Raw genomic sequence first — 27,428 nt, 5'->3', positions numbered from 1 at the left:
CTGCATCCCTGCAATGTCCAAGGCCAGGCTGGACAGGGCTTGGAACACCCTGGGACAGTGGGAGGTGTCCAGGAGTTGGAACTGGACTGGTTTTAAGGTCCCTTCCCAGCCAACCCTTTATGATTGTGTGACCCCATCTCACCTGCTGCAATCCCTAGGGAAGGGGGAGCTGAGCCCCTGCTCACTCCCAGCTTTTCCAGGCTCTCCACAGCTCTCAAAGCTGCAAATAAATCACCCAAACAGATGCTGTAATTTACATTTTATTAAATTAAACCTCTCAGCCTCTACGGAGTTTGACTCTGCTCCAAACAACACCAAGAGTCCAAATCCACACAAATCCATCGAGATGGTGGGAAAGTACATCCAGTCCTTGCTTTGATTCCTTGGATTTGGAGGATCACAAACAACTCAAGCCAGTTTTACCCAACAGTTTCACCAGGAGGTTTTCATGCAGCACAGAGCAGCCAGGGATTCTGGATCTGTCTCCCACAGCTGGATAGCAAAATCAGGATTTTAGCCAATGCAATGACACTGCCAAGAGCTCATGGAGCTGGAAAAATCTACTCCCACAGCAGCAGGACCTTATCAGACTGAACCTGCCAGTCCTGCAACCAGCACTTTCTGACTTCACCCTCACAGTCACAACAAAAGATAAATGTGCCCAGGGATGTTGAGTCCTAATCTCCCAAACAGGAAATTATGTGCCATTTCTCCTACTTTTTGTCCTTTCATAAGAATTATCCCAAAGTCACCAGTGAGTTTTGGGATGTGTTGAAAATTGTCTGCTTCAAAAAGGGGGAAAAACCACTGAATCCAAAAATACACACAAACCCCACAAGATCACGATAACCAAGCAGGACCAGGCTCAGCAATGCCAGGTGGAAAACTGGAGAGCAGAATCCCTCCAAAATCACTTCCAAAGTGTCCCATAGGCAGCTCAGGAAAATCAGAGCTTATCCAGAAGCACCAATTCAAGGAAAACTGTGCTATTCACTTTCCAGGAAACCTTCACCCTGTTCAGTTCCTGATTCCAGGGCCCTGCTGGGTTTTAGGGGACCCCGGTGAGAGTGCAGCGCAAATTTTCCTTCAGCCATCCCAAACCTTAAAGAAACTCCTAAAAAAACACTGGCAAAGGAGTCATTGGGAAAAAACATTCTAGTTATTCTCCTCCAGCTCATCTTGAAAAAGACACAACTATTCACAAAGTGTCCACGAGCAAGCACCACTGTCACAGCACCAACTGGGCAATAAAAACCATCTTTATTACAAATACTTCTGTTCATTATCATAATTTATTTAAAAAACCAACAAACAACCCTTCCAGGATCTTCTCTCACTTGTGGCATGTTGCTGAATGTCTTTATCTCTGCTAAAACCACCAGAGTTCGTGCTCACAGATGATTTGGGGCCTGTTCACCCTCACAGCTCCAGGCCTGGGAATGTTACAGACACAAATTCCTTCAGCTGGACTAAAAACTTTGTGGGACAGTTTCTACTGGTGCCAGCCTTTACTAGCAGTTTTCTCCCTCCCCTACAAAACCAGTTCTATCAGCTGTGTCCTGCCCTGCACCCCAAGTGATGCCATTCCTGCTCCTGTGAACATTCCAGCTGCCCAGCCTCACCCGAGCCGCCAGTTCTCACCAGGGCTGCTTTTCCCTGCCGATTCCTAAAACCCCACCGGGGCTCGAGTGCTCAGCGTTCCCAGCAGCTGGACACTGCTTTATTTCCAGGGCCTGTTCTGGATGCTGGTCCTGCTGTGGGAGCGGCTGCTCAGGGATGCCAGGCTGCGAGGAGAGCTCTGCAGGCTGGGGTTGCTCCTCACCGACGAGAGTTTGGAATCGCGGCCCGAGAGACCCCGCGTAAGGCGGCCTGTGGGAGAAACAACCCCAAGTCACAAAGTGCTGGTGCACAAGTTGTGGCTGCTCCATCCCTGCGTGTGTCCAGCCAGGCTGGATGGGCCTGGAGCAACCTGGGAGAGGGGAACGTGTCCCTGCCCTTGGTGGGATGGATGGGGTTTAAGGTCCCTTCCCACCCAAAGCATTCCATGATGTGGTTGAGGCACGTTCTGGTGATGCCTCAGAATTTGAGCCTTTATATTTTTCAAATCCTGCACTGCATTAGTGCTACAGCACGTGTCACAGCTGAGACAGCCACTATACCCAGAGTGCCACCATACAATATCAGAAAGCTTCACCCCACACACAGTAACACCACTTCAGAAGGCTGCAAGCATCTGCCCTTCTGGTTCTTCAGCCCAACCTCTCACACCCCTCATGCATTGCCCCTGTGTGCCCCCTGGGGCTGCTCAGCACACCTGGGCTCTCCATGGCTCATTGCTGTCAGTGCTGCTCACCTGCTTCTCACAGCTGAGGCCAATTAGGGATGAGGCTGGGCCAGCTCCACTCCCAATTATCTCTGCACCTACAGCTTCCCACCCAACCATTCCATGATGAGGTTGAAGCACATTCTGGTGATGCCTTAGAATTTTAGCTTTTATATTTTTCAAATCCTGTACTGCATTAGTGCATGACTAAACTCCACATAAAAGATTAATTAAGTTCATCTGCCCTTAATGTACCTGAAGATCCTTCATTAAACAGATCCCCTTTCATTCTTTTAACTTTGCCTCAATGCCTTGTGAAGGCTGGCCTAGATGGAGCTACAGAATAAAGCATGGATTTATGGAAAGGATCTCCTCCATGGATGCACCTTGGGCAGCACCAGAGCCCAGCCAGGGCTGCACCCAAGATGCGCCAAAATGGCCCCAAAATGCACCAGCGCTCCCGGGGTCTCTCCCTGGGATCAGTTCTGCTCCATTTGCATCTTGCAGTTCATTGTCCCATTCCAGCTTTAGCCCCTGCAGTCCCACCCTGCTTGTTTTTCTCTCTCCAGCCCACGGGGTTTGTGCTCCTGGGCTGAGATTTGGGGCATTTGTCCTTGGGGCCCAGCTGGAGCAGGAATTGTTTTGTCTCCCTGCTCTGTGCACAGAGCTCACCATCCCATAATATGGAGCTCAGACCCACACACCAAAGCAGCACAGAATGGGAAACATAGAAAAGCCAAGCCCTGAGGCATCAGCCTGGCCTCTGCTTCTAGGCAAGCCCAAAAAGGCAGCACTGGTCTCTTACTGGCAGTGTCTGAAGGGATCTGCTCCTCAGCCAGGTAATGCCTTAACTTCTGCAGATCATCTGCAGAAAACCTCCACTTGTTCTCTGCAGGGGTGGGTGGCACCCTGGCGGTCGCTCTCCTCCGGGCAGTTCCTGTGGGAGCTGCCACCTGGCAGGACACGGGGAGGGTGCCGGTGATCAACCCCTCGGGGATCTTCTGGGCAAGGACCTTGAGGCCTGCAGGGACACAGAGCAGCTGTCACCCCAGCTGGATGGGTCAGGAGGGATTTGTGGAGCTGGAGGTCCAAAGTTTGGATGGAGAAATGTGGGCAACAGGAGAGGGGGAATTCTGCCCCTGTGCCCTGCTCAGGTGAGATCCCACATGGACTCTGGGGACAATGGCAAGGGGATGTGGAGCTGCTGGACAGAGTCCAGAGGAGGCCCTGGAGCTGCTCCCAGAGCTGGGAATGTTCCCCTGGGGGAGGGAAGGATCCAGGGAGAGCTTCCAGCACATTGCAGGCCTGAAGGGGCTCCAGGAGAGCTGCAGAGGGACTGGGGCCAAGGCCTGCAGGGACAGCACCCAGGGAATGGCTCCCAGTGCCAGAGGGCAGGCAGGGATGGGATCCTGGCAATGAGGAATTCCTGGCTGGGCTGGAATTCCTTCCTGGCTGGAGGAGGGATGTGCTGGACAAGCACTGAGAACATGCAGTGATGTCCCAGCTGGGGGACAAACTCCAGCAGGGGTGTGGCCAGAGCTGCAATCCGTGCCCAGGTGCCTGTGGCTGCTCCCCTCCCACCATGTGAGGCACTGCCCAGAGCAGCTGGGGCTGCCCCTGCATCCCTGCAGTGCCCAAGGCCAGGTGGACACTGGGGCTGGAGCAGCCTGGGACGGTGGGAGGTGTCCCTGCCCATAGGGACAGGACTGGATGATCCTCGAGTTTCCTCCCAACCCAAACCATCCCGTGGTTGCACGACCCAGATCTTTCCCATCTCCAGCTCCCACGAGTCGTTCCCTTTGCCCAGGGGGTGTGGGGGAGCTCTCCCAGCCCCACCTACCCCCAGATAACATGAAGAGGTTCTCGAAGCCCCTCTCACACATGGTGGTGGCTGCCTGGCTCGCCAAGCGCTCGTCGTTGTCGTACACGATGATGATTTTGCCATGGGCGTTTTTCTGCCGTGGGAATTGTTAAGGAGTCACTGTTGAACTTAAGGGATATTGAAACATTTTAGGAAGCAAAAGAGACAAATGGGATTGGGGAGGGAAAGACTCCATACTTGGCTTGCAAGCAAGAATGCTCTCCCTGAGGAATTCTCAGTGGCTCTGAGGCTTGGCAGACACAGCTTAATTCCCACTGGTTGCAGCATTGCTTCAAGATTGGGAATGGCAACAGCCCCTTTGTTTACAACCTCCCCTCAGAATCACCAGCCTGGCAATGATCAGCCTAATCCCACTTAATAATCCTCTGTCTGTCCCCAGTCCCAGCAAGGTGCTGACAGGAAGCCAAAGGATTTGATGGGTGCAAGCCTGGAGCAGCAGCAGGAGAGCAGTGCCCAGGTCTGGCTTGGCCTTCCAGCAGCCAAAATCCTGGGAAATGCCAAATCCAGGCAGCTCCCACTGGAGCCAAGAGGAACCCTGAGGAAGCAGAATCCAGCATCTGGTGGGGGCAGTGGAGCTGCACCAGGTAACTCCACCTCCTGTCCCACCCTTTTTGAGATCCCTACGTTTGCTTGGATCAGCTCCAATTGATTTTGGGAGCCCCCACCAACATCCCCCCGTGTTCCCATGTAAAGGATACATATTCCAGAATATTATTTGTATAGGGATTCATGGTTCTAGACAACGTTGCAATGGGATAGGAATAAGCTGCAGAAGGGAAAAGAAAAAAGAGGGAAAATCATCCAGAGGCTGAACACCAACATCCTGGGATACAACAGCCTTGAGAACCCACTGAGTATGGGATTAACATCAGCTCAGGCTCCTCATCCCCTCCCAGGAAGGAGGATGTGCTGGATAAGCACTGGGAGCACCCAGTGATGTCCCAGCTGGGGGACAAACTCCAGCAGGAGTGTGCCCAGGGCTGCAGTCTGTGCCCAGAGCTGCAGTAGGGGTGTGCCCAGGGCTGCAGTCAGTGCCCAGAGCTGCAGTCAGTGCCCAGAGCTGCAGTCAGTGCCTGCCCAGGGCTGCAGTCAGTGCCCAGGGCTGCAGCAGGGCTGTGCCCAGGGCTGCAGTCAGTGCCCGCCCAGGGCTGCAGTCAGTGCCCGCCCAGGGCTGCAGCAGGGGTGTGCCCAGGGCTGCAGTCAGTGCCTGCCCAGGGCTGCAGCAGGGCTGTGCCCAGGGCTGCAGCAGGGCTGTGCCCAGGGCTGCAGCAGGGCTGTGCCCAGGGCTGCAGTCAGTGCCCAGAGCTGCAGCAGGGCTGTGCCCAGGGCTGCAGCAGGGCTGTGCCCAGGGCTGCAGGCAGTGCCCGCCCAGGGCTGCAGCAGGGCTGTGCCCAGGGCTGCAGCAGGGCTGTGCCCAGGGCTGCAGGCAGTGCCCGCCCAGGGCTGCAGGCAGTGCCCGCCCAGGGCTGCAGGCAGTGCCCGCCCAGGGCTGCAGGCAGGCCCTGCCCAGGTGCCCACTCACCCCCCACGATGTGGCACTGCTCGTAGGCGTCGCGGTCCCGCACGTCCAGCAGCAGGAAGGGGCAGTCGGGGTAGGGCCTCTCCCTGGCCTGGCTGTCCTTGTCCTCCTTCTTGGGAGAATCCTTCTCCACGTCCAGCTCCCCGACCCCACTGATCACACTGCAAAGGGAACAGCAGCTTGAGGAATGCTCCTGTGTCTGCCCAGCACTTCCAAGGCTGGGCAAGAGCTGGGCTAAAGCTTCCTCTTCCAGGGCCATCCTGGGATCCCTTCACATGCTGGGTTTGGGGCTGTTCTCAATCCCAGAATGGTGTGGGTGGGAAGGGACCTTGAGGATCTCATTCCACGCCCTGCCATGGGCAGGGACACCTCCCACTATCCCAGGCTGCTCCAAGCCCTGTCCAGCCCAGCCTTGGACACTGCCAGGGATCCAGGGGCAGCTCCAGCTTCTCTGGGAATTCTATTCCAGCCCCTGCCCACCCTCCCAGCCAGGAATTCCTTCCCAATATCCCTGTGTCACTCTGAAGCCATTCCCTGTGTCCTGTCCCTCCATATCCACACACAACCATCCCCAACAGGAATGCACATGACTGAGCTGACCAGAGCACTGTGTTATCCCCAGAATTCTGGAATGTGGGGGCTGCATGGAACCCCACAAACACATCTCCTTGTCAGACCACCATCAGTGACAACAATCTTGGGTTGCTGTTCAATCCAAACCCATTCCAACAGGAAATCCTGCCAACCCCCTCCCTCCCACCTTACAAACCCAGGCTTTAATGAGAAATACAGGACAGAACCCCTCAGCAGCCGTTTAAAATCAGCAGCTGGGCTCAAATACTCATCAGCTAAGGCAGGAAGGAAACGGTGTTGATGCGAGGCACCTCTGCAGCGTGGAGCGAAGGGATTCCCCTGCCCCTGAGCTGTTGAGGAACAGGACAGGGCTGGCTGTCCCCTCAGGGCTCCCTTTGCCGTTTGTCCCCGCGCCATCGTCCCCTGCAGCGCCCGCGCCTGCGGAGAGAACGGGGCACAGGGGCTGAGCAGCTGCACGGGCTAAACAAGCAGCTTTGAAGGGCAGCTTCTATTCCTGGAAAGAAAAGTGTGGCAGCTTGATCTTCATCCTCTTAGCCAGGAGAATTTACCCAGAGCCTCCTTATTGAAAATAATAAAGAGCCAGCAGGTTTTTTTTAGGGCTTGAGCTCTCATTTGAAGAGGTGAACAAAGCAGAATTTTTGATGTGGATTATGTTACTACCAGCACAAGGCCTTCCCTACTTGCAAACCTTGCTTTTTTAGGAGTGTTTCCATTCCCAGGCCACAGGTGAAGTCTGGTTTTTCCCTTTTTCCTCCTGACTCATCCCATGTGCCACTTCACCCCCTGGCAGTGACCCCCAGCTCTCCCCTCTGTGCCTGCCATCGGTGCTGTCACCTTGCAGCTTGTGCAGCTCCTCGTTTGTCACTTCCAGGCCTTCGTTGGACAGGGAGGCCACCTGGAGAACCTGCAGGGCACAAAAACAAGCAGACACTGATGCCACAGCCACAGCAGGGAGCAGCTCGAGGAAAACAATCCAGGGAAGAAAAATCCCAGCTCTGCAGGATCCCACTCTCACATCCCTGAGTTGAACCTTCCCTTTCCTTCTCTCCTGAGAAGACAATTTGGGGTTTCTTTCCTAGTTTGAAGCAGTTTTCTTGAACCAGCACTCCCCAGCTCTTTATTTCCTGATTAATTTTTCACTTTTTAAAATATTATGATTCACTGCTTGGAAATGAAATAATGCACAGAAAGCCTTGAAGTCCCAGCTGCCCACCTTCTGCAGTTAAACCTGGGCTCAGGGAGGGCTGCAGACACAAAACTCAGGTTTAGGTGCTGTTTTAAACAGGGAGGGCTGCAGACACAACACTCAGGTTTAGGCGCTGTTTTAAACAAACAAGGAGGGCTGCAGACACAAAACTCAGGTTTAGGCGCTGTTTTAAACAAACAAGGAGGGCTGCAGACACAAAACTCAGGTTTAGGCGCTGTTTTAAACAAACAAGGAGGGCTGCAGACACAAAACTCAGGTTTAGGTGCTGTTTTAAACAGGGAGGGCTGCAGACACAAAACTCAGGTTTAGGCGCTGTTTTAAACAGGGAGGGCTGCAGACACAAAACTCAGGTTTAGGCGCTGTTTTAAACAAACAAGGAGGGCTGCAGACACAAAACTCAGGTTTAGGTGCTGTTTTAAACAGGGAGGGCTGCAGACACAACACTCAGGTTTAGGTGCTGTTTTACTCAGCCTTTTTCTTTTGCAAGATGCTTGAAGATCTTTTTAAGTTAATGGGCAAATAAAATAAAGAATTAATTTCAAAGATGGAGTCACCATAAACTTTAATTTGTAATTAAAGGAATTTGGCCCCAGTGGAAATGAATTATTTGCTTCTATTAAAGGCAGGAAGAAGCCAATACAAAATAATTACAATTAAAGCTAAATAATTACAGAGGAATTTTTATTCCAAGGAAAAATGCTGTCCCTAAAAGGTTTTGGAGGAGAGATGGATCTGTACATACCAACTGAGCAAAAGTTGTCACCTTCAGCCTCTTGAACAGCTCATCCTTTTTATACCTGTAATCTACAAAAACAAAACAAAGGTAAATTTTCAGTCCTTTCCCATTTTTTTTAGACACCAGGTCATGGCTTAATCCCAGCTTTTCTCTGAGACTCTTCTGCAGCCAGGCAGGAACTCAGGGCAGGCTTGTGCTGAAGCATGAGAGCAGCAAACCTGGAGACTTTGTGAAACACCTGCTATGAAGAGAAGGTTTAACTAATCCCAGGTATAAAGAGAGATTTTGATTAATGCCAGGTATAAAGAGAGATTTTAATTAATGCCAGGTATAAAGAGAGATCTTGTGAAGATACAATAAAGAGGCAGATTCAGTTGCATTTGGACTCAAATATGAATTTCTGTTTTCCATGCTGCTGGGGCAGGAAGCAGTTCAGGATTTCCCCCTTTCCCTGCTCTCCTTTGGAGCCCATTGGAGTCACAAAGCTCCTTCAAGCAAAGGATTAATTTACCTTAATTTTTAATTTGTGTAAATTACAGCAGTGTCAGAGTGTGGGGCATTGTGTCTTTGCAAACACCAAGCTAAACACGCAGGTTTCATCTTAACAATGAAGAAATGTAAGATTTTGTACTTTATCTGACAATGAAATTCCAATTTCTTCCATTTGCTGCCACAGATCTCTCCAGGAATGGATAACTGACACAAGAAACTGGACTAATTGGGTCTTAATGGGTAATTAATACAAGAAACTGGCCTAATTGAGTCTTAATCCTGAAGACACAGCTGAGGGAGGAAGAAAACTGAGCAGGGCTGCTGGCAAAGACCCAGAGCAGAGATTCCCAGAGCCAGGGTGGGAGCCTGATCCCATCCAGATCCTGCAGGGGCAGGGAAAATCCTCCTGGAGGGAAACAAAAGGTGGAGGAGGAGAAAGGGAAGGCAGGATGGGTATCAGGAGGAACATCTTGATATGGAATGGCCTGTGCTGGGAGCAATGGGAGCCCTGTCCCTGGGGAATGGGGCTGGGGAGGAGCTGCTCCCTCTGCAGCTGCTCAGCTCCTGAGGATGACAGTGGAGCTCGGGATCTGTGGCAAATCCACTCGGTTCAAGGATTCTAAATCCTCTCAAACCATCTGCTGAAGGCTCCACCAGCTTAGGGGAGATGGGAGAAGGGGGAAGGGCTCCCCTGCACATTCCTGCAGCCACCACAGTAAAAAACTCCTGTGGGATTGGCTTGTGGGAATTCCCCAGATGAGCTGTGTTTAGATTCAGAGCTCCCAAATTCAACACCCTACCCTAAGTCATGTTGATTTTTGCAGAAAAAGCACCTCTCTGCTCCTCACAAGTTGTCCTAGGAAAAAAGGAGCCCTTCCAAAATATCCAGTGCACATCCAGCCCACGGGGCTGAAGCACAGGAGGTGCAGAAAATGGACTGGAGGATGAAGAGGTGCAGAAACTGAATTTCAGGGTGTCAATTCATGGGAAATGACCCTCGTGGTTCTTGCAAAACCACCTGCTTTCCAACCTCAGCTGAGGCTCTTAAACCTTCCTTTGACACAAAAAACCCCCAGCAACAATTACCTCCTGGAATTATTGCCCCTTTCATCTGCTCAAGGATTAAACCTGCCCAGCAAAGGCCAAAAAAGAGCCTTTCTGTCATGGCAAATAAACTTCAATTAGAAGGACAAATAAAAGCAGCAAAAAATAAAAGCAGCAAAGCTTGGGAAGTGCTGGATGGATAAAAACCAAGCAGAACTGCTGCCAAATGAGGCAGCTCCTGCATGGTTCCTTCCTATCTGAAACAAGGACTTTTCACCCCAAAAAATCCTTTTTTCCCCTAGATCTTGCCTTTTTCACCCAAAATGCCTTCCCAAAGAGCTCACAGTGCTGCTTGCAGCTCCAAGAGCAACCCCTTGTACCCAGTCTGGTCCCCCATGGCTCCTTCCCACTGCAAACAAGGAATTTTCACCCCAAAAAATCCTTTTTCCCCTAGATCTTGCCTTTTTCACCCAAAATGCCTTCCCAGAGCGCTCACAGTGTTGCTTGCAGCTCCAAGAGCAGCCCCACATACCCAGTCTGGTCCCCCATGGCTCCTTCCCACCCCAAACAAGGAATTTTTACCCCAAAAAAGCCTTTTTCCCCTAGATCTTGCCTTTTTCACCCAAAATGCCTTCCCAAAGAGCTCAGGAGTGCTGCTTGCAGATCCAAGAGCAGCCCCATGTACCTGGTCCAGTCCTGCATGGCTCCTGCCCATCTCAAACAAGGATGCAGCTCCTGCATGGTTCCTTCCCACCCCAAACAAGGAGTTTTTACCCTAAAAAAATCCTTTTTCCCCCTAGATCTTGCCTTTTTCACCCAAAATGCCTTCCCAGAGAGCTCACAGTGCTGCTTGCAGCTCCAAGAGCAGCCCCTTGTACCTGGTCTGGTCCTGCATGGCTCCTGCCCACCCCAAACAAGGATGCAGCTCCTGCATGGCTCCTTCCCACCTCAAACAAGGAATTTTCACCCCCAAAAAAGCCTTTTTCCCCTAAATCTTGCCTTTTTCACCCAAAATGCCTTCCCAGAGCGCTCACAGTGCTGCTTGCAGCTCCAAGAGCAGCCCCTTGTACCTGGTCTGGTCCTGCATGGCTCCTTCCCATCTCAAACCAGGAATTTTCACCCCAAAAAAGCCTTTTTTCCCCTAAATCTTGCCTTTTTCACCCAAAATGCCTTCCCAAAGAGCTCACAGTGCTGCTTGCAGCTCCAAGAGCAACCCCACGTACCCAGTCTGGTCCTGCATGGCTCCTGCCCACCTCAAACAAGGATGCAGCTCCTGCATGGCTCCTTTCCCCCTCAAACAAGGAATTTTCACCCAAAAAATCCTTTTCTTCCCTAGATCTTGCCTTTTTCACCCAAAATGCCTTCCCAAAGAGCTCACAGTGCTGCTTGCAGCTCCAAGAGCAGCCCCTTGTACCTGGTCCAGTCCTGCTTGCAGCTCCTTCCCACCTCAAACAAGGATGCAGCTCCTGCATGGCTCCTTCCCATCTCAAACAAGGACTTTTTACCCCCAAAAAGAGCCTTTTTCACCCAAAATGCCTTCCCAGAGCGCTCACAGTGCTGCCTGCAGCTCCAAGAGCAGCCCCACGTACCCGGTGCGGTCCTGGCGGATCCGTTGGGATTTTCTGACATGGTTTTGCTTGGAATGGTTCTGTTTTCCAAGGGATGGGCTCCTCAGGGCTTTGGAGAGGAGGGAAAGGAGAGCAGAGAGGAGGAAGAGCCCTCCTGAGTGTCCTCAGGCCAAGGAATGCTCCAAAGGCTGGATGGTGGTGGGTGCAGCTGCTGAATTTTTGATGGCGTGGATGGAAAGCTCTCAGGTTACAGAAGGGACAGAGAGGTGCCTGTGCTGGGGATTTCAATCTGCATCCAGAGGGTGTCATCTATCCCTGAGAAACCAAGGGGGAGAAAGAACTTCCTCCACTCCCTGGGAACACAAGGTGGCCATTCAGCCTGCACAGAATGAGAAAAGTCCCTCCAAAAAACACAAAGAGAGAGGAGGGAATAAAAGAAGCGAAGGGAACAGATCCGCGGCGAGATTGGGAACGCACAAAAACCCCCAAGATTTTCAACACCAACAAAAAGCCAGGCAGTGTCCAGCACTGAAATCTCAGTCAACAGAGCGTTCTGGAAAGCTCAAGGTCACTCCTCTTTTCATTTTTCCCCCCCAAAGACCTGCAGTGTTTGGAAAATAACCAACCCAAAGGCCACAGACAAAGGCCTGTTTAGCACCAATGGATTCCCTCAGAAAGCGAGGCTGGGAACTAAACCTGAACAGTTCCAACCCCAATTCATGGAGCTTGCAGCTCAATTCAGGCTTTTTTCCACCTCCATAAATGCAGCTTTCAGGTTGAAGAGCTTTTCTGGCTCCTCATGTGGGAATAATGTCATCAATCACTGGTTTTATGGGGAAAAATTATTTGGAAAGCCTGGGTTTGGGGGGAAAATAGAGAAATTAAAATAATTTAGGGCTTCATTAGTCTGAGCAACATAAAGTCTTCAAAATGCCCATGTTTAGTGAAATCAATGGAAACACAAGGAATGAGCTTGGTTTTTAGCTTTTTTGGAGTATTTAGAAAGGGATTTAAATTATGTAAAGATAAAAGAGCTCAAGTTGTGACCTAAGAGTGAAATAAAAGTCTTAGAAATGATCCATAAATCTTCCATAAATCAGTCTAGCCTGCATTTCTTAGCTCAGAGAGCTTCCAATAACAAAATCCAATAACAAAGAAGGATCTGGACGATTCCTGCTTGGATTTTTAAATTAAATCTGTGGAGATTTCCAAGGAAAACCTCCTGGAATTCATCTCCTGCCCCTTGAGTTTTGAACCAAGCCATTTTTAACCCATCCTGCTCCTGCCCAGGTACTCACTTCTTTTGATCTCTTCCAATTTTTCCATGTATTTCGACAAACTATTTCCTGTAACCAAAAAAAAACAAAAAATCAATTTATTACAATTATTTATTTTTAGAGGTTTTCTTCAGGCCCATTGAAGCTTAAATTTCAATTGCTTTGAAGGGAGCAGCTGTTTATTGTAGATCCTTCTTCCCAGTGGCAACAAAAGGTACAAAAATGCCACAATTTTCCTCTTTTCTCTCAAGGAAAGTGGAATTAAACAGAAAAATCCACGGATTTGCTGTTCCTTTCCCAACATTTTGGTGAGGATGCTACAAGATAATGTTACTGGATAAAATTCAGCTGCTCTAACAACAACAACAAAAAAAAAACAACCCACAAAGACACCCCCAAATAATGACCTTGGCTCACACCCTTGATAAGATACAGGAAAAGTCCATGGATAGAAATTCCAAGACCAATAATTTCTATGGGAACCACCACAACAGAGCCTGACCCAGTTTAAACCTATTTAACCCCCAAAATCTTCTTTTAAAAAGGAGGAAAAAAAAAAGTTTTAATAAAAAAAAAAAAATAAAGTTTTAAGCCAATAATGGCTTTAAACATGTGGTCATCTACACACAGAGCATTTAATCTCAGTTTTCAGGGGGGTGCATGCTGGTGTGTGAAGGTAAATATACATAAATACATTAAAAATATATAAATATACATAAATCTGTATTAGTAGTGCTTGTTTAAATTTCACCTTTGAAGGAAAATAGAGAATAGGAATTTTAAAAAAATTATAATTGTAAATAGGAAATTTTTATAATTTTTATAACTGTAAATAGGAAATTTTTATAATATTTGGTGAGACTAATCATAACTACAATACGGATTCTGCAGGGTTGGGGTGAATTAGCTCCGGGCAGAGGTAATTAAGACATTAATTAGATTTTCCTGTCATCCTACACCAATTTTGGGTGGTTTTACCCACAATAATTTCACTTACCGGTGTCCAGACGAGTTTTTATATGTTGATACTTGGGATTCGGGGGGATGCGCCGGGTTAGAAACTGTTTCAAAATGGAAAAGACGAGAAGCCAAAATTAAAAAAATAAAATTAAAAAAAGGAGAAAAATGAGCAGAAAACGCGATCTGAAGGGGTTTACGAGACAAAAAATAAAACCAGCGAGAGATTCCTGAATCCCCATGACGGTATAAACCCCGCTGATTTAAAGGCTCGAAGGGAGAATTTCTGCCGTTTGCTCTCCGCGCGGAGCTCTCCCGGCTCCGGGGGCTGCCCGAACCATCCCCGCGGCCCTGCCCCGTGTTCCCCTCGCCGCCCGGAGCCTGTGGAGAAGGAGAGGCCCCTGCCGGCACCTGGGGGTCTCCGAAGCCGCCCCGAGCCGACATCGCCCCTCACGGCCGCCGGCCCGCTCCGCCCGTCCCTCACGCGCGGCCGCGCTCCCGCCTCCCGCCCACCCCTCAACTACGCCCGCCGCCATTGGCCGCGCGCCGCGCCCGCAGCCAATCAGAGGCCGCGCGGCGGGGAGCGCGCGCGTCGCCCGGCAACGAGAAGGACGCGGCGGGCGGGAAGCGGCGAATGGGGGTCTGCGCATGCGCGGAGCGGTGGCCACGCCTCCCCGGCTCCGCCCCGCCCCGCCGGGACAGCGCGATGGCGGCGCGCGGCCGCGGAAGCACCTGAGCGCAGGTGAGAGCGGCGCGCGCGCGGCCGCGGCCACGCCCCCCCCGCCGGGAGCGCGCGCGGAGACTCCGCCCCGCCCTCAGGAAAGAGGCGTGGCCTGAGGGGAGGGGGATGGGGTCCCGGGCTCGGTTTGTGGGCGGGGTCTGTCGGGGGTGTGGCCTCGAGGGGTGTCCCCTCAGTGGGCGTGTCTCCTCAGTGGGTGTGTCTCCTCGGGTGGGTTTGTCCCCTCAGTGGGTGTGTCCCCTCAGTGGGCGCGTCTCCTCGGGTGGGTGTGTCCCCTCAGTGGGCGTGTCCCCTCCCTTTGACCGCCATTGATTCCCTGAATCCCACTGGGGTCACGACCCCGCAGACCCCAATAAGCTCCTGACTCCCCCCATGGCCCCCTCAGGCCTCCCACAGCCCATGGCCCCACTAAACCCCCCCAATGACGCCATGGCCCCACTGAAACCCCCCCAGTGACCCCATGGCCCCAATGAAACCCTCCCAATGACGCCATGGCCCCACTGAAACCCCCCCAGTGACCCCATGGCCCCACTGAAACCCTCCCAATGACCCCATGGCCCCACTGAAACCCCCCCAATGACCCCATGGCCCCTCACGTCCCCCCAATGACCCCATGGTCCCCATGGACTTTTAGTGGGGTTATGCCCCCTCCCCCTAAACCCCATGAGTCCACAACTCCCCTTCAGACCCCTTATGGATCCACAGCCTCCCAATGACCCCATGTTCCCCCTCAAACCCCCAATGGCTCCACAGTCCCCCTCAGACCCCAAAGTGGACCCTTGTTCCTTCTCAAACCCCAAATGAGATCAACTTTCCCTCTCAGTCCCCAAATGTCTGGGGGATCTGCCACCCTGGGGACATGGAGGTTTATGGGAATGGGGGAGTTTGGGGTCATGGAGGTGGGTTAAGGGAATGGGGCAGTTTTGGGGTCATGGAGGTGGGTTATAGGAACGGGGCAGTTTTGGGGCCATGGAGGTTAAGGGAATGGGGCAGTTTTGGGGCCATGGAGGTGGGTTATAGGAATGGGGCAGTTTTGGGGCCATGGAGGTGGGTTATAGGAATGGGGGAGTTTTGGGGCCATGGAGGTGGGTTATAGGAATGGGGCAGTTTTGGGGCCATGGAGGTGGGTTATAGGAATGGGGCAGTTTTGGGGCCATGAAGGTGGGTTATGGGAATGGGGCAGTTTTGGGGCCATGGAGGTTACAGGAATGGGGCAGTTTTGGGGCCATGGAGGTGGGTTAAGGGAATGGGGCAGTTTTGGGGCCATGGGGGTGGTCTCTCTGCACCTGGGGATCTCGGTGGCAGTGCCGAGCCCCACGGTGAGCCCGGTGTCCCCGTGTGTCCCCAGGATGAAGGAGTGGTGGCTGCAGGTGGGGCTGCTGGGCGTGCCCCTCCTCGCTGTCTACCTGCACATCCCGCCCCCCCAGCTGTCCCCAGCACTGCGCTCCTGGAAATCCTCCGGGAGCTTCTTCACCTACAAGGACCTGAACATCTTCTACAGAGGTGACAGGGCCACCCATGCCCCGGTGGCCATGGGGACGTTCCAAATCTGGTGGTGACAAATCCCTCCCGGTTTTTGCCGTCCTGGATCCTGGGGATGGGTCGGAACGTTTCACTGGGGAAAGTTGGTTCTTGTACCTTGGTGGGAAGGATCCCAGGATGGATCTGTCCTTCTCCTCTGGCTGGCCATGGCTGACATTGAGATTCCACCTCCAAAATTCTGAACATCCAAGGGTTGCTCCCAGGCAAAATCTCCCATCAAGTCTGGCTGGCCTTGGCCTCCGGTGGCTGCCCCTGCAACTCTGGGGCTCAGTTTTTTCCTTCCTATGGAGATCACTGGGACACAACATAGAGGAGACACTGGAAACCCTTTCTGCAGCATGGAAAGGACACTGGGAACCCTTTCTGCAGCAGCACAGAGGCTGCTGGAGTTAATTTGGGCTAATTAAATCCCTTTATCAATTGGTTTAAAATCCGTAGATTGGTTTAAAATCCCCGGATTGGCTGGTGAGGTTTCCAAAGGGAAGCCGTGGTGGGGCTCAAACCCATCCTTGGTTTTGGGGAGCAGAGGGAGAGGTGGATTCCCAGTGGGATGGACTCAGTTCCTGTCCTAGAAGGGAGGGATTTTGGGAAGAGCTGACTCCAGGGTGTCCCATTGTCCCCACAGATTCCAGCGGCGCCGTCGGCAGCTCGGACGTCGTGGTGCTCCTGCACGGCTTCCCAACGTCCAGCTACGACTGGAGCAAGGTCAGGGGCTGGGATCTGACCCCAAATCCCAGGATTTTCAGCTCCTGGGGATGAGCAGGCAGCACAGCAGGGGTGGGCCATGCTCCAGAGGAGAGCTCCTGATTTCTGCTGGAGGTACCACCGTGCTCCAGGATTTCACCTTGCTCCTCTCCCAGTGTGAAATCCAAGCTCTTGCCACATCCCACAGTCCAGGAAAACAGCCACTACAATTCCTTGGCTTTTTTGGGTGATGGTCTGGCTGTTTATTGGGGAATTTTGACCTGCTGCTGTTTCCTTGGAGCTGGAATGTTCCCTGGGGTGCTGGGGAGGAGCACGTCCACCCATGGCTGCTCACCCCTGCAGATATTTCCATCCTCTGCTCCCACTGGATGATTTTTTGATGCATTTCTCCTCCTCCCAGATCTGGGAAGGGCTGACCCAGCGCTTCCACCGGGTGATTGCCCTGGATTTCCTCGGATTTGGATTCAGTGACAAGCCTGTGAGTACCCTGGCATGAGGATTTTCACGGTTGCTTCCGGCCCAGCACTCTGGAAAATTGGTTTTTGCCATCCAGGAGAAAAATTGTTTTTTCTCCTCGCATTTCCTCTGAAAAGGGATAAGTCTTTTATCCAACAGTGGAAGGGATAGGGAAGGTTTGTGGTGGATGGGTTTGATGGGACTCCAAAATGCACCTTGACCCCCCTGGAGCACGGACAATGCTCCCATGGCCCTGTGGACATCACAGAACATCCCGTGGGTCTGGGTTCACCAGCTGCTCCTTTCCACATTCCATATTCCCACACATCCCTCCCTTGGGGCATTTCCTCTGCGGGCTCCTGCTGGCTCAGGCTCTCACTGGGACCCCTCTCCCGCTGTTGCAGAGGCCCCATGGCTACTCCATCTTCGAGCAGGCCACCATCGTGGAGGGGCTGCTGCGCCACCTCGGGCTCCGGCACCAGCGCATCAACCTCCTGTCCCACGACTACGGCGACACGGTGGCCCAGGAGCTGCTCCACAGGTCCCTGCCGCCCCTCCTGCCCTCTGCTGCCTCCACCAAGGCGATTCCCAGCAGATCAGTGGAAGGACGTGGTGCAGGATTCCCTCCTCCTTGTGCCTGAGGCGTCTCAGGGCACATCCAAGGCTTCCACCTGTCCAGTTCCCCAAGGAAATGGAGATGATCCCACACAGTTTGGGCTCCTGCTCGGTCATTTCTCGGAGCCTGGAGAGGTTTGGTTGTGTTTCACCTTCTTCTCTGCTGTCCCCAGGTATGAGCACAACAGAACTGGAAGCATCCTGATCAACAGCCTCTGTTTGTCCAACGGAGGTAACGTCTGGCCAGGGTGGGATGGGGATCTGTGGGATGGGGATCCATGGGATGGGGATAGATAGGATGGGAACCCATGGGATGGGGAACCATGGGATGGGAACCCTTGGGATGGGGATCTATGGGATGGGGATAGATAGGACGGGAACCCATGGGATTGGTATCCATGGGATGGGGATCCATGGGATGGGAATCCATGGGATTGGAGATCCATGGGATGGGGATCCATGGGATGGGAATCCATGGGATGGGGATATGTGGGATGGGAACCATGGGATGGGGATCCATGGGATGGGGATCTATGGGATTGGTATCCATGGGAAGGGGATCCATGGGATTGGAGATCCATGGGATGAGAACCCATGGAATGGGGATCTGTGGGATAGGAGATCCATGGGAAGGGGATCCATGGGATGAGGATCCATTGGATAGGAACCCATGCAATTGGTATCCATAGGATAGGAGCCCTTGGGATGGGAATCCATAGGATGGGAACCCATGGAATAGGAATCCATGGGATTGGGATCCATGGAATAGGAATCCATGGGATTGGGATCCATGGGACTGGGATCCATGGGATGAGAACCCATGGGATGGATTGGCTTTCCTATCTCCACCACCCAAATGCCAAGGACTGCAATCAAGGTGCTGTAATTAAGCAGGAGCATCAATCCTGGTGCTCCCTGGGCCACTTTCATGGCACCGTGAAGGGGGACAGCCTGGGAGATGTGCAGCAAAACCCTTCCAGCCTTACAGCTCCCTTCTTTGCTGTCCTTCCAGGGATTTTTCCCGAAACAAACCACCCCCGCTTCATCCAGAAGGTGAGCTGCTCCCCCTCCAACCATACTGAACCCCAAAATCCCAAATAAACACCCCTTGGTGAGCTGCTCCCCCTCCAACCATACTGAACCCCAAAATCCCAAATAAACGCCCCTTGGTGAGCTGCTCCCCCTCCAACCATACTGAATCCCAAATAAACACCCCTTGGAGAGCTGCTCCCCTCTCCAGTCCCACTGAACCCCAAAATCCCAAATAAACACCCCTTGGTGAGCTGCTCCCCTCTCCAACCATACTGAATCCCAAAATCCCAAATAAACACCCCTTGGAGAGCTGCTCCCCTCTCCAACCATACTGAACCCCAAATAAACACCCCTTGGTGAGCTGCTCCTCTCTCCAACCATCCTGAACCCCAAATAAACACCCCTTGGAGAGCTGCTCCCCTCTCCAGTCACACTGAACCCCAAATAAACACCCCTTGGTGAGCTGCTCCCCTCTCCAGTCCCACTGAACCCCAAAATCCCAAATTAACACCCCTTGGAGTGCTGCTGTCACGCCCCATGGCCACCCCAAGGGTCTGGGCCTCACGGGAGAAGCTCTCCATGGATTTATTGGTGTGTCCAGTGCTGAGTTGTGCTCCCTCCTTTCTCCCTTCTTCCCCAGCTCCTCAAGGATGGGGGTTTGCTGTCCCCGCTCCTCCTGCGGCTCATGAACTTCTTCTTCTTCTCTGGAGGGTGAGCGGGGTCTCGGGGGTGCTGGGCACAATCCATAACCATGGGAACCAAGTGGGAAGGGGGAAATGCAGGAATGAGAAGGAATTCCTGGCTGGAAGGGTGGGGAGACCCTGGAATAGAATTCCCAGAGCAGTTGTGGCTGCCCCAGGATCCCTGGAAGTGTCCAAGGCCAGGCTGGAGCACCCTGGGACAGTGAGAGGTGTCCCTGCCCATGGCAGGGGGTGGCAGTGAATGATCCTTAAATCCTTTCCAACCCAAACCAGTCCATGGTTCCATAAATCAGGGATTTGACAGGGAGTGGCAGTGAATGATCCTTAAATCCCTTCCAAGCCAAAGCATTCCATGGTTCCATAAATCCAGGATTGCCTGGCACTGGTTCTGGACAGGTGGGATTGACATCTGGTCCATTCCCTCTCCACACCATCCCTGGAAGTGTCCAAGGCCAGCTTGGAGCATGGAGGATAGTGAGAGGTGTCCCTGCCCATGGCAGAGGGTGGCAGTGAATGATCCTTAAATCCCTTCCAAGCCAAACCAGTCCATGATTCCATAAATCAGGGATTTGGCAGGGGGTGACAGTGAATGATCCTTAAATCCCTTCCAAGCCAAACCATTCCATGATTCCACAAATCAGGGATTTGGCAGGGAGCGGCAGTGAATGAACCTTAAATCCCTTCCAACCCAAACCATTCCATGGTTCCATAAATCAGGGATTTGACAGGGAGTGGCAGTGAATGATCCTTAAATCCCTTCCAAGCCAAACCATTCCATGATTCCACAAATCAGGAATTTGGCAGGGAGCGGGAGTGAATGATCCTTAAATCCCTTCCAAGCCAAACCATTCCATGGTTCCATAAATCCAGGATTGCCTGGCACTGGCCCTGCAGAGGTGGGATTGACATCTGGCCCATTCCCTCTCCACACCAGCCAAGCACTTCAGTTTTAATAATAAACCAAACAACTTTTCCCTGGCCACTGGAATCCTCCTTTCCACAAGTGCTGGAATTGCACATTTCAGAGGCAACAAAGCCCCTGCACAATCAGATTTTTGTATTTTTAGCAGTATTAAAACCCCTTTTTTACCCCAAAAGAGCCCTTTGAAGCCATCCAACACTTATCCCAACTTATTTGGGGGACATCTTGGCACTTGGGAGTTTTGCTGTGGAAACTGGAAGCGCTGGAATTTTTTGCCCTGGAGGAGTTTTCGAGTGGTTCCCTGACCCAGCTGCTGGTGTGTCTCTCCTAATCCCATTGTTTTCCAGGCTCGGGGCAGTTTTTGGGCCCTACACGCAGCCCTCGCAGGCAGAACTCTGGGACATGTGGGCAGCGGTGAGGAACAACGACGGGAACCTCGTCATGGACAGGTACCTGGCAGCAACTCCTGCGCGAGCTGGGGGTCACTCCTGCTGCTCTCAGGTGCCCAGAGCCCTCCAGAACTTCCAGCTGCTGCTGGAAAACAGCCCTTGGAGCGTTTTGGTGGAGATCAGTATTGGAGATGGACATTACATCCCAAGAAAGAGCTGGGAGGTGATGCTGGAGCAGAGATTCTCTAGGGTGGTGCAAGGCAGGGAAATGAAGGTTGGAGATGTGGATCTTCTTCTTTGGAAGCCAAGGCTTTGGATTTGGGGCAGTTTTGGTAAAGACTAGAGCTCAGTCTCCATTTGGTAGGTATTTGAGCAGCATTGTCCCAAGAGAGATTTGCCTCTGCATTTGAACCTTCTGGGCCATTCCCAGAAATCCCAACCCCAAATCTTCAGTTTGGCAATTTTGGAAGGACGTGCTTTGTCCAGTTGGTGGCTTTGAGAAGGCTCTTGTGCTTGAGTTGGTGATGGTTGAGCAGAGCTCCTTGTCTCCCCTTCCCCGGTGGGAGAACAGAGTCCCTGAGCCCAGGGATGATGCTGTGCAGGAGGTGCAGATCCCACCTGGCTCTCATTGTGCCCACGGCTCCAGGAGCACATTCCAGGCTGGGCAGCATCCAGGCCTAACAAGGGCTTTTCCTCCCTCCCTTCCCTCAGTATTCTGCAGTACCTAAACCAGAGGAAGAAGCACAGAGAGCGCTGGGTCGGGGCTTTGATGTCTACCTCAGTCCCATGTGAGTAGGAATCCATTCCTCCACTGCTTGGCGTTTTTGGGAATTGTCCCCCTCACTTCCAGGCTCCTTCCACTCATCAGCCTCTCATTATCCTGAGCTCAAACCCAGTTTTGCAGCAGAGATAACAGTCCCTGTTCACAGCTGCTTCTCCAAGTGCTTCTCCAGGGAAGCTGAGGAGCTTTTTCAAGCCCAAAAAGTTGCAACCAGGGAAAAATTTGGGGGTTGGAGGCTGGACTTGACCCCAGGGCAGCCCAGCAAAAGCCCATTCAGAGTTGTCTTGTTCAGTGCTCCACTGGGTGCTTCCCAAGCTTTGTGTGAGGAGGAAACACCCCTGCAGGTCTCCCTGGGGATGTTCTAATTAATGAATCCATGAATTTATGGGTATAAAGGCTCTGTCTGTGCTTCCCTTGCAGTGCATCTCATCTACGGGCCCCTGGACCCTGTGAATCCGCAGCCAGAGTTCCTCCAGCTTTACAAGTAAGACAAAAATGGCAGTGTGCAGCTGGGGCTTCATTCCAAGGGATATTTACCTGGCTATTCCCTCAGTCCCATCCTCATGGAGGCTGTTTTTAGTTCCCACTGGCCCCTGCACACCAGCTGGTTCAGTCAGAGCACTCTGGAAGCTGTTTCTGCATTTTCAGTCATGATCCATGGGAAAACCACACAGGGAAGATTTGTTTCCTGAGGAAGTCATCTCCTCCAAACTGACCTGAAGGAAATGCAGCACTTGCAAGGGGTCAGATGGAGCTGCTCCAGGCTTTTTTTATCCCCAAACTGGGCACGACTGAGTCTGCAGCAGTTGCTGTGCTTGAACCTTGCTCTGTTTTTCCCCCAGGAAGGTGCTCCCCATGTCCACAGTGTCTGTGCTGGATGACCACATCAGCCACTACCCCCAGCTGGAGGATCCCCTGGGATTTCTGAATGCCTACCTGAACTTCATCAACTCCTTCTGAGCTGCTGCAGCTCAGTTCTCACTCTCTGCTTACAGTCAGGCTTTGGGGACAGGAAAAAACATTGATTTTCTCTCCCAAATCCAGCACTGTGCTCACACCCTCATCCTGGGCTGCCAAACTGAGTGAAATCCTTGGAGAGCTGGAAAAATGAGGGGAAAAGCAGGATTCTGACAGCTCCTCCAGCCCTGCACTTCCCTTCTTGCCCAGCTGAACTCAGCAGAGGTTTAAATCCACATGAAATCAGAATTTCTTACTTCCTTCACCACCCTGACTTGGGAAGGAACAACCACTTCATCAGCAGGGAGAGGCAGGAGTTCCCTCACAAAATCCCTCCATCCCCTTCCCTTCCCAGTTTTCCATATGGGATTTTTGCCAGTTTGAACCCAGGAAAAGGCTGCCCTGAGGTTTGGTTATTACCTGACATAAAGCTCAGAGAACTGAATCTGCCTCAAGAGATGGAGTTTAGTCTCTCTCTGTACATTGATTTTTCTGTGTGGAAGAAGAGACAGTCACAAAAATATTGCAAATGTGGAGGTTTGGGGTAGTTTTTAACTGTTTATGTTGGGAATTTAATAGCATCCCTTTAGGAATAAGGGGTTTTTGCTTTATAAACAGCCCTTATGGGATATTTTTTCTGTACTGGAGCAGACAGAATTAGAACAAAAAAAAAAAAATCTATTTTATTAACAGTAATTCATATGAATTCCACCACTTGAACCAGTGTTTATTTTCTGTTAATAAAAAGCAATTTTGACAAAAATCTGATTCTGTTTTCTCCCATCTTTTCTCTTCCCTGGTTGAGATGCCATAAGTTAGGTGGGAATGGTGTGACAACAAGGGAAGGGACACGGGAATGGCTCAGTACCAGCCAGCCACTAATGGACATCCTCATAGAAAAGATTTCCCAAATGGAGGAATAAAAACCCCATGCAGAAGGACAGCAGGACAAAGGGGCAGTCCCAGGGGCTCCGGGGAACCTCAGCCCACGGAGGCCAGGATGACATCGACGGACGTCTCGTCCTTGCTCCTGACTGTCACCTGCATGGTCACACCGTCCCCAAGGGCCAGCCGGGACCTGACCAGCACGTCACAGCCACCTCTGTACACACCTGGGACAGAGCAACACAGACAGGTCACTTGGGAGAGGCTCAGGGCTGCACTCCTGACCCAGGGCACCTTTAGTCTTCAGCCAGGGTCACATCTTCTGTGGGTCACATCCCCATGGAATGCTCCAGCTTGGAGAGCTGGGACAGGCCCTGGGGGTGCTGCTGACAGTGGCTGCATGTCCCCAGGTGGGCAAGAGGCCAATGGCACCTGGGCTGTGCCAGTCCCAGTGTGGGCACAGCCTCAGGACAGGGATTGTCCCCTGAGGGACACCCTGGAATCCTGGGGACAGCTCTGGGCAGGAGAGCCCTGGAGGGGCTGGAGAGGGTCCAGGGAATGGAGCTGGGAAGGGTCTGGAGAACCAGGAGGGGCTGAGGGAGCTGGGAAGGGTCTGGAGAACCAGGAGGGGCTGAGGGAGCTGGGAAGGGTCTGGAGAGAACCAGGAGGGGCTGAGGGAGCTGGGAAGGGTCTGGAGAACCAGGAAAAGCTGAGGGAGCTGGGAAGGGTCTGGAGAACCAGGAAAAGCTGAGGGAGCTGGGCAGGGGCTGAGCCTGGAGCAAAGGAGGCTCAGGGGGCCCTGGTGGCTCTGCACAAGTCCCTGCCAGGAGGGCACAGCCGGGGGGGTCGGGCTGTGCTCCAGGGAACAGGGACAGGAGCAGAGGGAACAGCCTCAGGCTGGGCCAGGGCAGCTCAGGGGGGATTTTGGGACAATTCCTCCTGGGAAGGGCTGGGCAGCCCTGGCACAGGGGTGGAGTCCCCATTCCTGGAGGGGTTTCAAAGCCCTGTGGATGTGGCACCTGGGGACAGGGTCAGTGGTGGCCCTGGCAGTGCTGGGAATGGTTGGACTCAGTGACCTCAGAGGGCTTTTCCCATCTAAACCATTCCATGGTTCTAGGAGAAGTTGTGGGTGCTGCAGAGCAGCTCAGGATGTGTCTTTAGCCACAGGACCCTGAGAACAAGACACTCCCAGAATCACCCTTCTGAGACAAGCTCAGGCATTAAGGGGTTAAAGTCTGTCTGCTCTGGAAGCTCCCAAATCAGAGATTCTCCCCCATTCCCACAGGTGCAATTCCCCCATTCCCAAAGCTTGGCCTGAGCACATCCAACACAGAGGGCTCCAGGTTAGGACCAACTGCATCCAACACACTGGGTCACTTCAGAGAAAAAAACCTTTCCACAGAGGAAAAACTCCCCAGATAACAGCAGGATCTCCTAAACCATTCCCCTTCATTTAGAAAAACCCGTGGGGATATGGAAACATGAAATTCAGCAGCAGGAACACTTACCAGCCAAGTAGAGGGTGTGGGAATTTTTGTTTTCTGGCACTTTATCTGACCTCTCACAGGGCTGCATGCCCAGGAACTTGATGATGTTATTGACAGCTTCTGCATTCAGAGATTGAAGGAGAAAATCACTCCAGGAAATTATTTATTTATTACACTAAATCAACCCCAGCCTGGCAGGTGGGTGATCAATAAAGGAGGGATTATCTCACCATCCAGGGTTTTGATGGAGCTCAGTGCAAAGGTTTCTTCTTTCTCAAAGTCATCTCCCACCTCCTCCCAGGCAGCTGCAAAGTTGGGCTTCAGAACCTTCTGGAGGTGATCAGATACTGTCACCTCCAAGTCTTCCAACTGGGAGGGAAAAAAAGGGAAATAGTTTAGTTATGGAAATAATCCTCACCTTGGAAAGGAAAAAGAGCCCACAGCATTTAGCCAAGACAATGCCTGGTTTTAATTCCAGAACCATAATAGCTTCTAAAAAGAGAGGAAATAGTATTTATGATTATTTATGGGGAAATAGTATTGATTTAAGAGGAGAAATAGTATTTATGATGAATAAATAAATAGTATTTATTTATTCATCTGTAAGGCTTACAAGTTTTACACAAAACATTGCGGGACTGAAGGAGAGCAGAAAATGAGGGCATCACTTGATGGGTCAAAGCCTTTACAGCCCCTCCTGGGCTTCTTCCATGGAGAGAATTCCTCAGAATCCATGGAATTCCAGGATGGTTTGGGTTGGAAGGGTCTTGAAGATGATCCAGTGCCACCCCATCCATGGCAGGGACACCTCCCCTATCCCAGGCTGCTCCAATCCTTCCTTGGGCATTGCAGGGATGCAGGGGCAGCCCCAGCTGCTCTGGCAATCCCAGCCCAGCCAGGAATTCCTCATTGCCAAGATCCCATCCCTGGCTGCCCTCTGGCACTGGGAGCCATTCCCTGGGTGCTGTCCCTGCAGGCCTTGGCCCCAGTCCCTCTGCAGCTCTCCTGGAGCCCCTGCAGGCCTGCAATGTGCTGGAAGCTCTCCCTGGAGCCTTCCCTTCTCCAGGGGAACATTCCCAGCTCTCTCCAGGAGGAGGAGCCTTTATTTCCTCCAATACTTCCTGAAATCTGACTGTATCCTTATCATTAATTAACAAAAATCCAATTGTTTATGGTGGAAATATTGCAGCACAATTCTGAAAACAGACAATGGAAGTTATTTCTTCCTTCCCTCCTCTCTGTCCCCACAAATTCCATTCCACAGGGCACTAAAACTTGGACAGCAATGGAGCTTTGGGGAAGGATCTAAAAATGACATTTTACAATATTTTGCTGTTTCAAGCACATTGACTGATTTCAGGATTGAGAGGAAACTTGACCCAACGGTGCCATTTCTCCCAAATGGGTGAGAATGGGGAACAGGGAACAAACGTGGACTCACCACATACTCATCCTCATAGCCATCCTCCTCTGGCACCCCCGTGCTGGGGTCGCAGTCCCGCACCGTGAACTTCATGGTGCAGCTGAAGGTGCAGGCGACTGGGGAGAGACACAGAGCAACCCTGGGCAACTGGGGAACATCCCCCTCTTGCCAAAACCAGGCTGCCAAATGCATCAGGTCTGCCCCAGGAATACCCACGTGGCCAGCACAGAGCACTTGGATATCGTTTTTCCCTTTGATTTTAACATAAAGGCCAAAGGAGGAGCTCAGGAGAGTTCCAGGGGTAACAAATCACTGACTCCAAATGCTGCCATGAGCAGCAGCAGCAGCCACCAGGGAAAATTCCATGAGGATTTCTGACACATGGAATATCATCCAAACCCACCGTGTAGCAAATTCTGATTAGTTCTAGTTGTCCTTGGTATTAAAATAACTTAAAAATCCACTGACAAGTCACATTAAATAACTGCAAACCCAGTGGGGTTTAAGTGAGAGTAAGAAAAGAAAGGGAAGTTTCATGTCCAAGAAAATCTCATTCCTATATTTTGTAGTAATTTCTGATTCTCTAAGGAGAGGAAAAATTTAATTAGCCCATTAAATAAAGCCTCAAATTAGGAATATTTTTATTCTATCTGCATTTTCCTTTTAGTGGTTCTGTTCTTAAAAAACTACCAAACATCCAAGGTTTTAAATGTGTTCCTTTCACTGATTCCAGGCCGTAAATCCAAGTTTCCATTACTTGCATGCTCTACAATCCTCTTTAATTCCATAATAATAATAATAATAATAATAATAATAATAATAATAAGTTACCACTGATTATTTACAAAAATTATTTTGCTAAGTGATTCTTTATAAAAATCATTTTGCTAAAAAGCAGCACTTGTGACACACTGTGATGGTTTTTATGGGAGGTATCTATGGGAGTGATGTAAAAGATTTTGTGGAACAGCGTTTGTGGAACTACTGAGAAGTTGTATGTGTAAAAAAACATTTTAAAATTTTATTCTAATTCCTATTACTCTTTCTTTTAGTTGCTGTTAATAAGTTTTTCTTTATACCCTTTTAAAGTTTTAAACCTGCTTTACCTTCATCCTAACCCTATCTCACAACAAGTAAATACATTAATAATTAACCAACACCAAACCCACCACACTCTTTAATACACTAATCAAAA

The 27,428-nt window shown here is 51.4% G+C and overlaps 3 protein-coding genes across 6 annotated transcripts in view; 1 reads left to right on the top strand and 2 right to left on the bottom strand.

Moving 5' to 3' along the window:
• Positions 1 to 247: 247 nt before the first annotated feature.
• CEP41 (centrosomal protein 41) lies at positions 248 to 16,990 on the bottom strand. 3 transcript variants are annotated; one of them, XM_071424221.1, is made up of 11 exons: positions 15,977 to 16,990; positions 13,640 to 13,703; positions 12,664 to 12,711; positions 8,268 to 8,329; positions 7,153 to 7,222; positions 6,609 to 6,735; positions 5,728 to 5,885; positions 4,904 to 4,971; positions 4,164 to 4,278; positions 3,129 to 3,344; positions 248 to 1,869 (listed from the first exon to the last, which is right to left on the bottom strand). In XM_071424221.1, the coding sequence occupies exons 1-11, from the start codon at positions 16,064 to 16,066 to the stop codon at positions 1,721 to 1,723; spliced, it is 1,167 nt and encodes a 388-aa protein (XP_071280322.1). In that variant the 5' UTR covers positions 16,067 to 16,990; the 3' UTR covers positions 248 to 1,720. The 3 variants fall into 3 exon arrangements, with proteins under 3 accessions (XP_071280322.1, XP_071280323.1, XP_071280324.1); XM_071424222.1 differs by lacking the exon at positions 15,977 to 16,990 and adding an exon at positions 14,011 to 14,132; XM_071424223.1 differs by lacking the exons at positions 12,664 to 12,711; positions 13,640 to 13,703; positions 15,977 to 16,990 and adding an exon at positions 11,387 to 11,729.
• Positions 14,205 to 23,201, top strand: MEST (mesoderm specific transcript). Its single transcript, XM_071424229.1, has 12 exons — positions 14,205 to 14,341; positions 15,687 to 15,841; positions 16,506 to 16,585; positions 16,986 to 17,063; positions 17,446 to 17,582; positions 17,830 to 17,888; positions 18,669 to 18,709; positions 19,329 to 19,399; positions 20,659 to 20,760; positions 21,412 to 21,488; positions 21,902 to 21,965; positions 22,324 to 23,201. Exons 2-12 carry the CDS (start codon positions 15,688 to 15,690, stop codon positions 22,439 to 22,441), a joined length of 981 nt encoding a protein of 326 aa, XP_071280330.1. The 5' UTR covers positions 14,205 to 14,341; position 15,687; the 3' UTR covers positions 22,442 to 23,201.
• Positions 22,803 to 27,428, bottom strand: part of COPG2 (COPI coat complex subunit gamma 2) — a 35,016-nt gene continuing 30,390 nt past the window's right edge. Inside the window, exons 21-24 of one of the 2 annotated variants that reach the window (XM_071424219.1) lie at positions 26,252 to 26,349; positions 25,041 to 25,179; positions 24,832 to 24,930; positions 22,803 to 22,930 (exon numbers count right to left, since the gene is read on the bottom strand). In XM_071424219.1, the coding sequence (XP_071280320.1) occupies positions 22,890 to 22,930; positions 24,832 to 24,930; positions 25,041 to 25,179; positions 26,252 to 26,349 (377 nt within the window). In that variant the 3' untranslated portion in view covers positions 22,803 to 22,889. Of the gene's footprint in view, positions 22,931 to 23,140; positions 23,551 to 24,831; positions 24,931 to 25,040; positions 25,180 to 26,251; positions 26,350 to 27,428 lie in introns of those variants that run through there. The other variant, XM_071424218.1, reaches the window with a different exon arrangement.

Source organism: Agelaius tricolor, unplaced genomic scaffold (assembly GCF_023055355.1).
Source record: "Agelaius tricolor isolate 1412-34295 unplaced genomic scaffold, bAgeTri1.0.p SCAF_3, whole genome shotgun sequence".
In the NCBI taxonomy this organism is placed as follows: Eukaryota; Metazoa; Chordata; class Aves; order Passeriformes; family Icteridae; genus Agelaius; species Agelaius tricolor.
The sequence above is the reverse complement of the archived record's forward strand: the minus strand, read 5'-3'. Positions and strand labels throughout refer to the sequence as shown.

What these genes read in the sequence shown, in the direction of transcription:
- MEST (XM_071424229.1), top strand. Translation starts at nt 15,688, where the DNA reads ATGAAGGAGTGGTGGCTGCAGGTGGGGCTGCTGGGCGTGCCCCTCCTC. An exon ending in CCTGAACATCTTCTACAGAG is followed by an intron (nt 15,842 to 16,505) that starts GTGACAGGGCCA and finishes TTGTCCCCACAG; the next exon opens with ATTCCAGCGGCGCCGTCGGC. An exon ending in GATGTCTACCTCAGTCCCAT is followed by an intron (nt 21,489 to 21,901) that starts GTGAGTAGGAAT and finishes CTTCCCTTGCAG; the next exon opens with TGCATCTCATCTACGGGCCC.
- CEP41 (XM_071424221.1), bottom strand. Translation starts at nt 16,066, where the DNA reads ATGTTCAGAATTTTGGAGGTGGAATCTCAATGTCAGCCATGGCCAGCC. An exon ending in GGAGCTGCACAAGCTGCAAG is followed by an intron (nt 6,736 to 7,152) that starts GTGACAGCACCG and finishes TTCTCTCCGCAG; the next exon opens with GCGCGGGCGCTGCAGGGGAC. An exon ending in GATCCCTTCAGACACTGCCA is followed by an intron (nt 1,870 to 3,128) that starts GTAAGAGACCAG and finishes TTTCTCCCACAG; the next exon opens with GCCGCCTTACGCGGGGTCTC.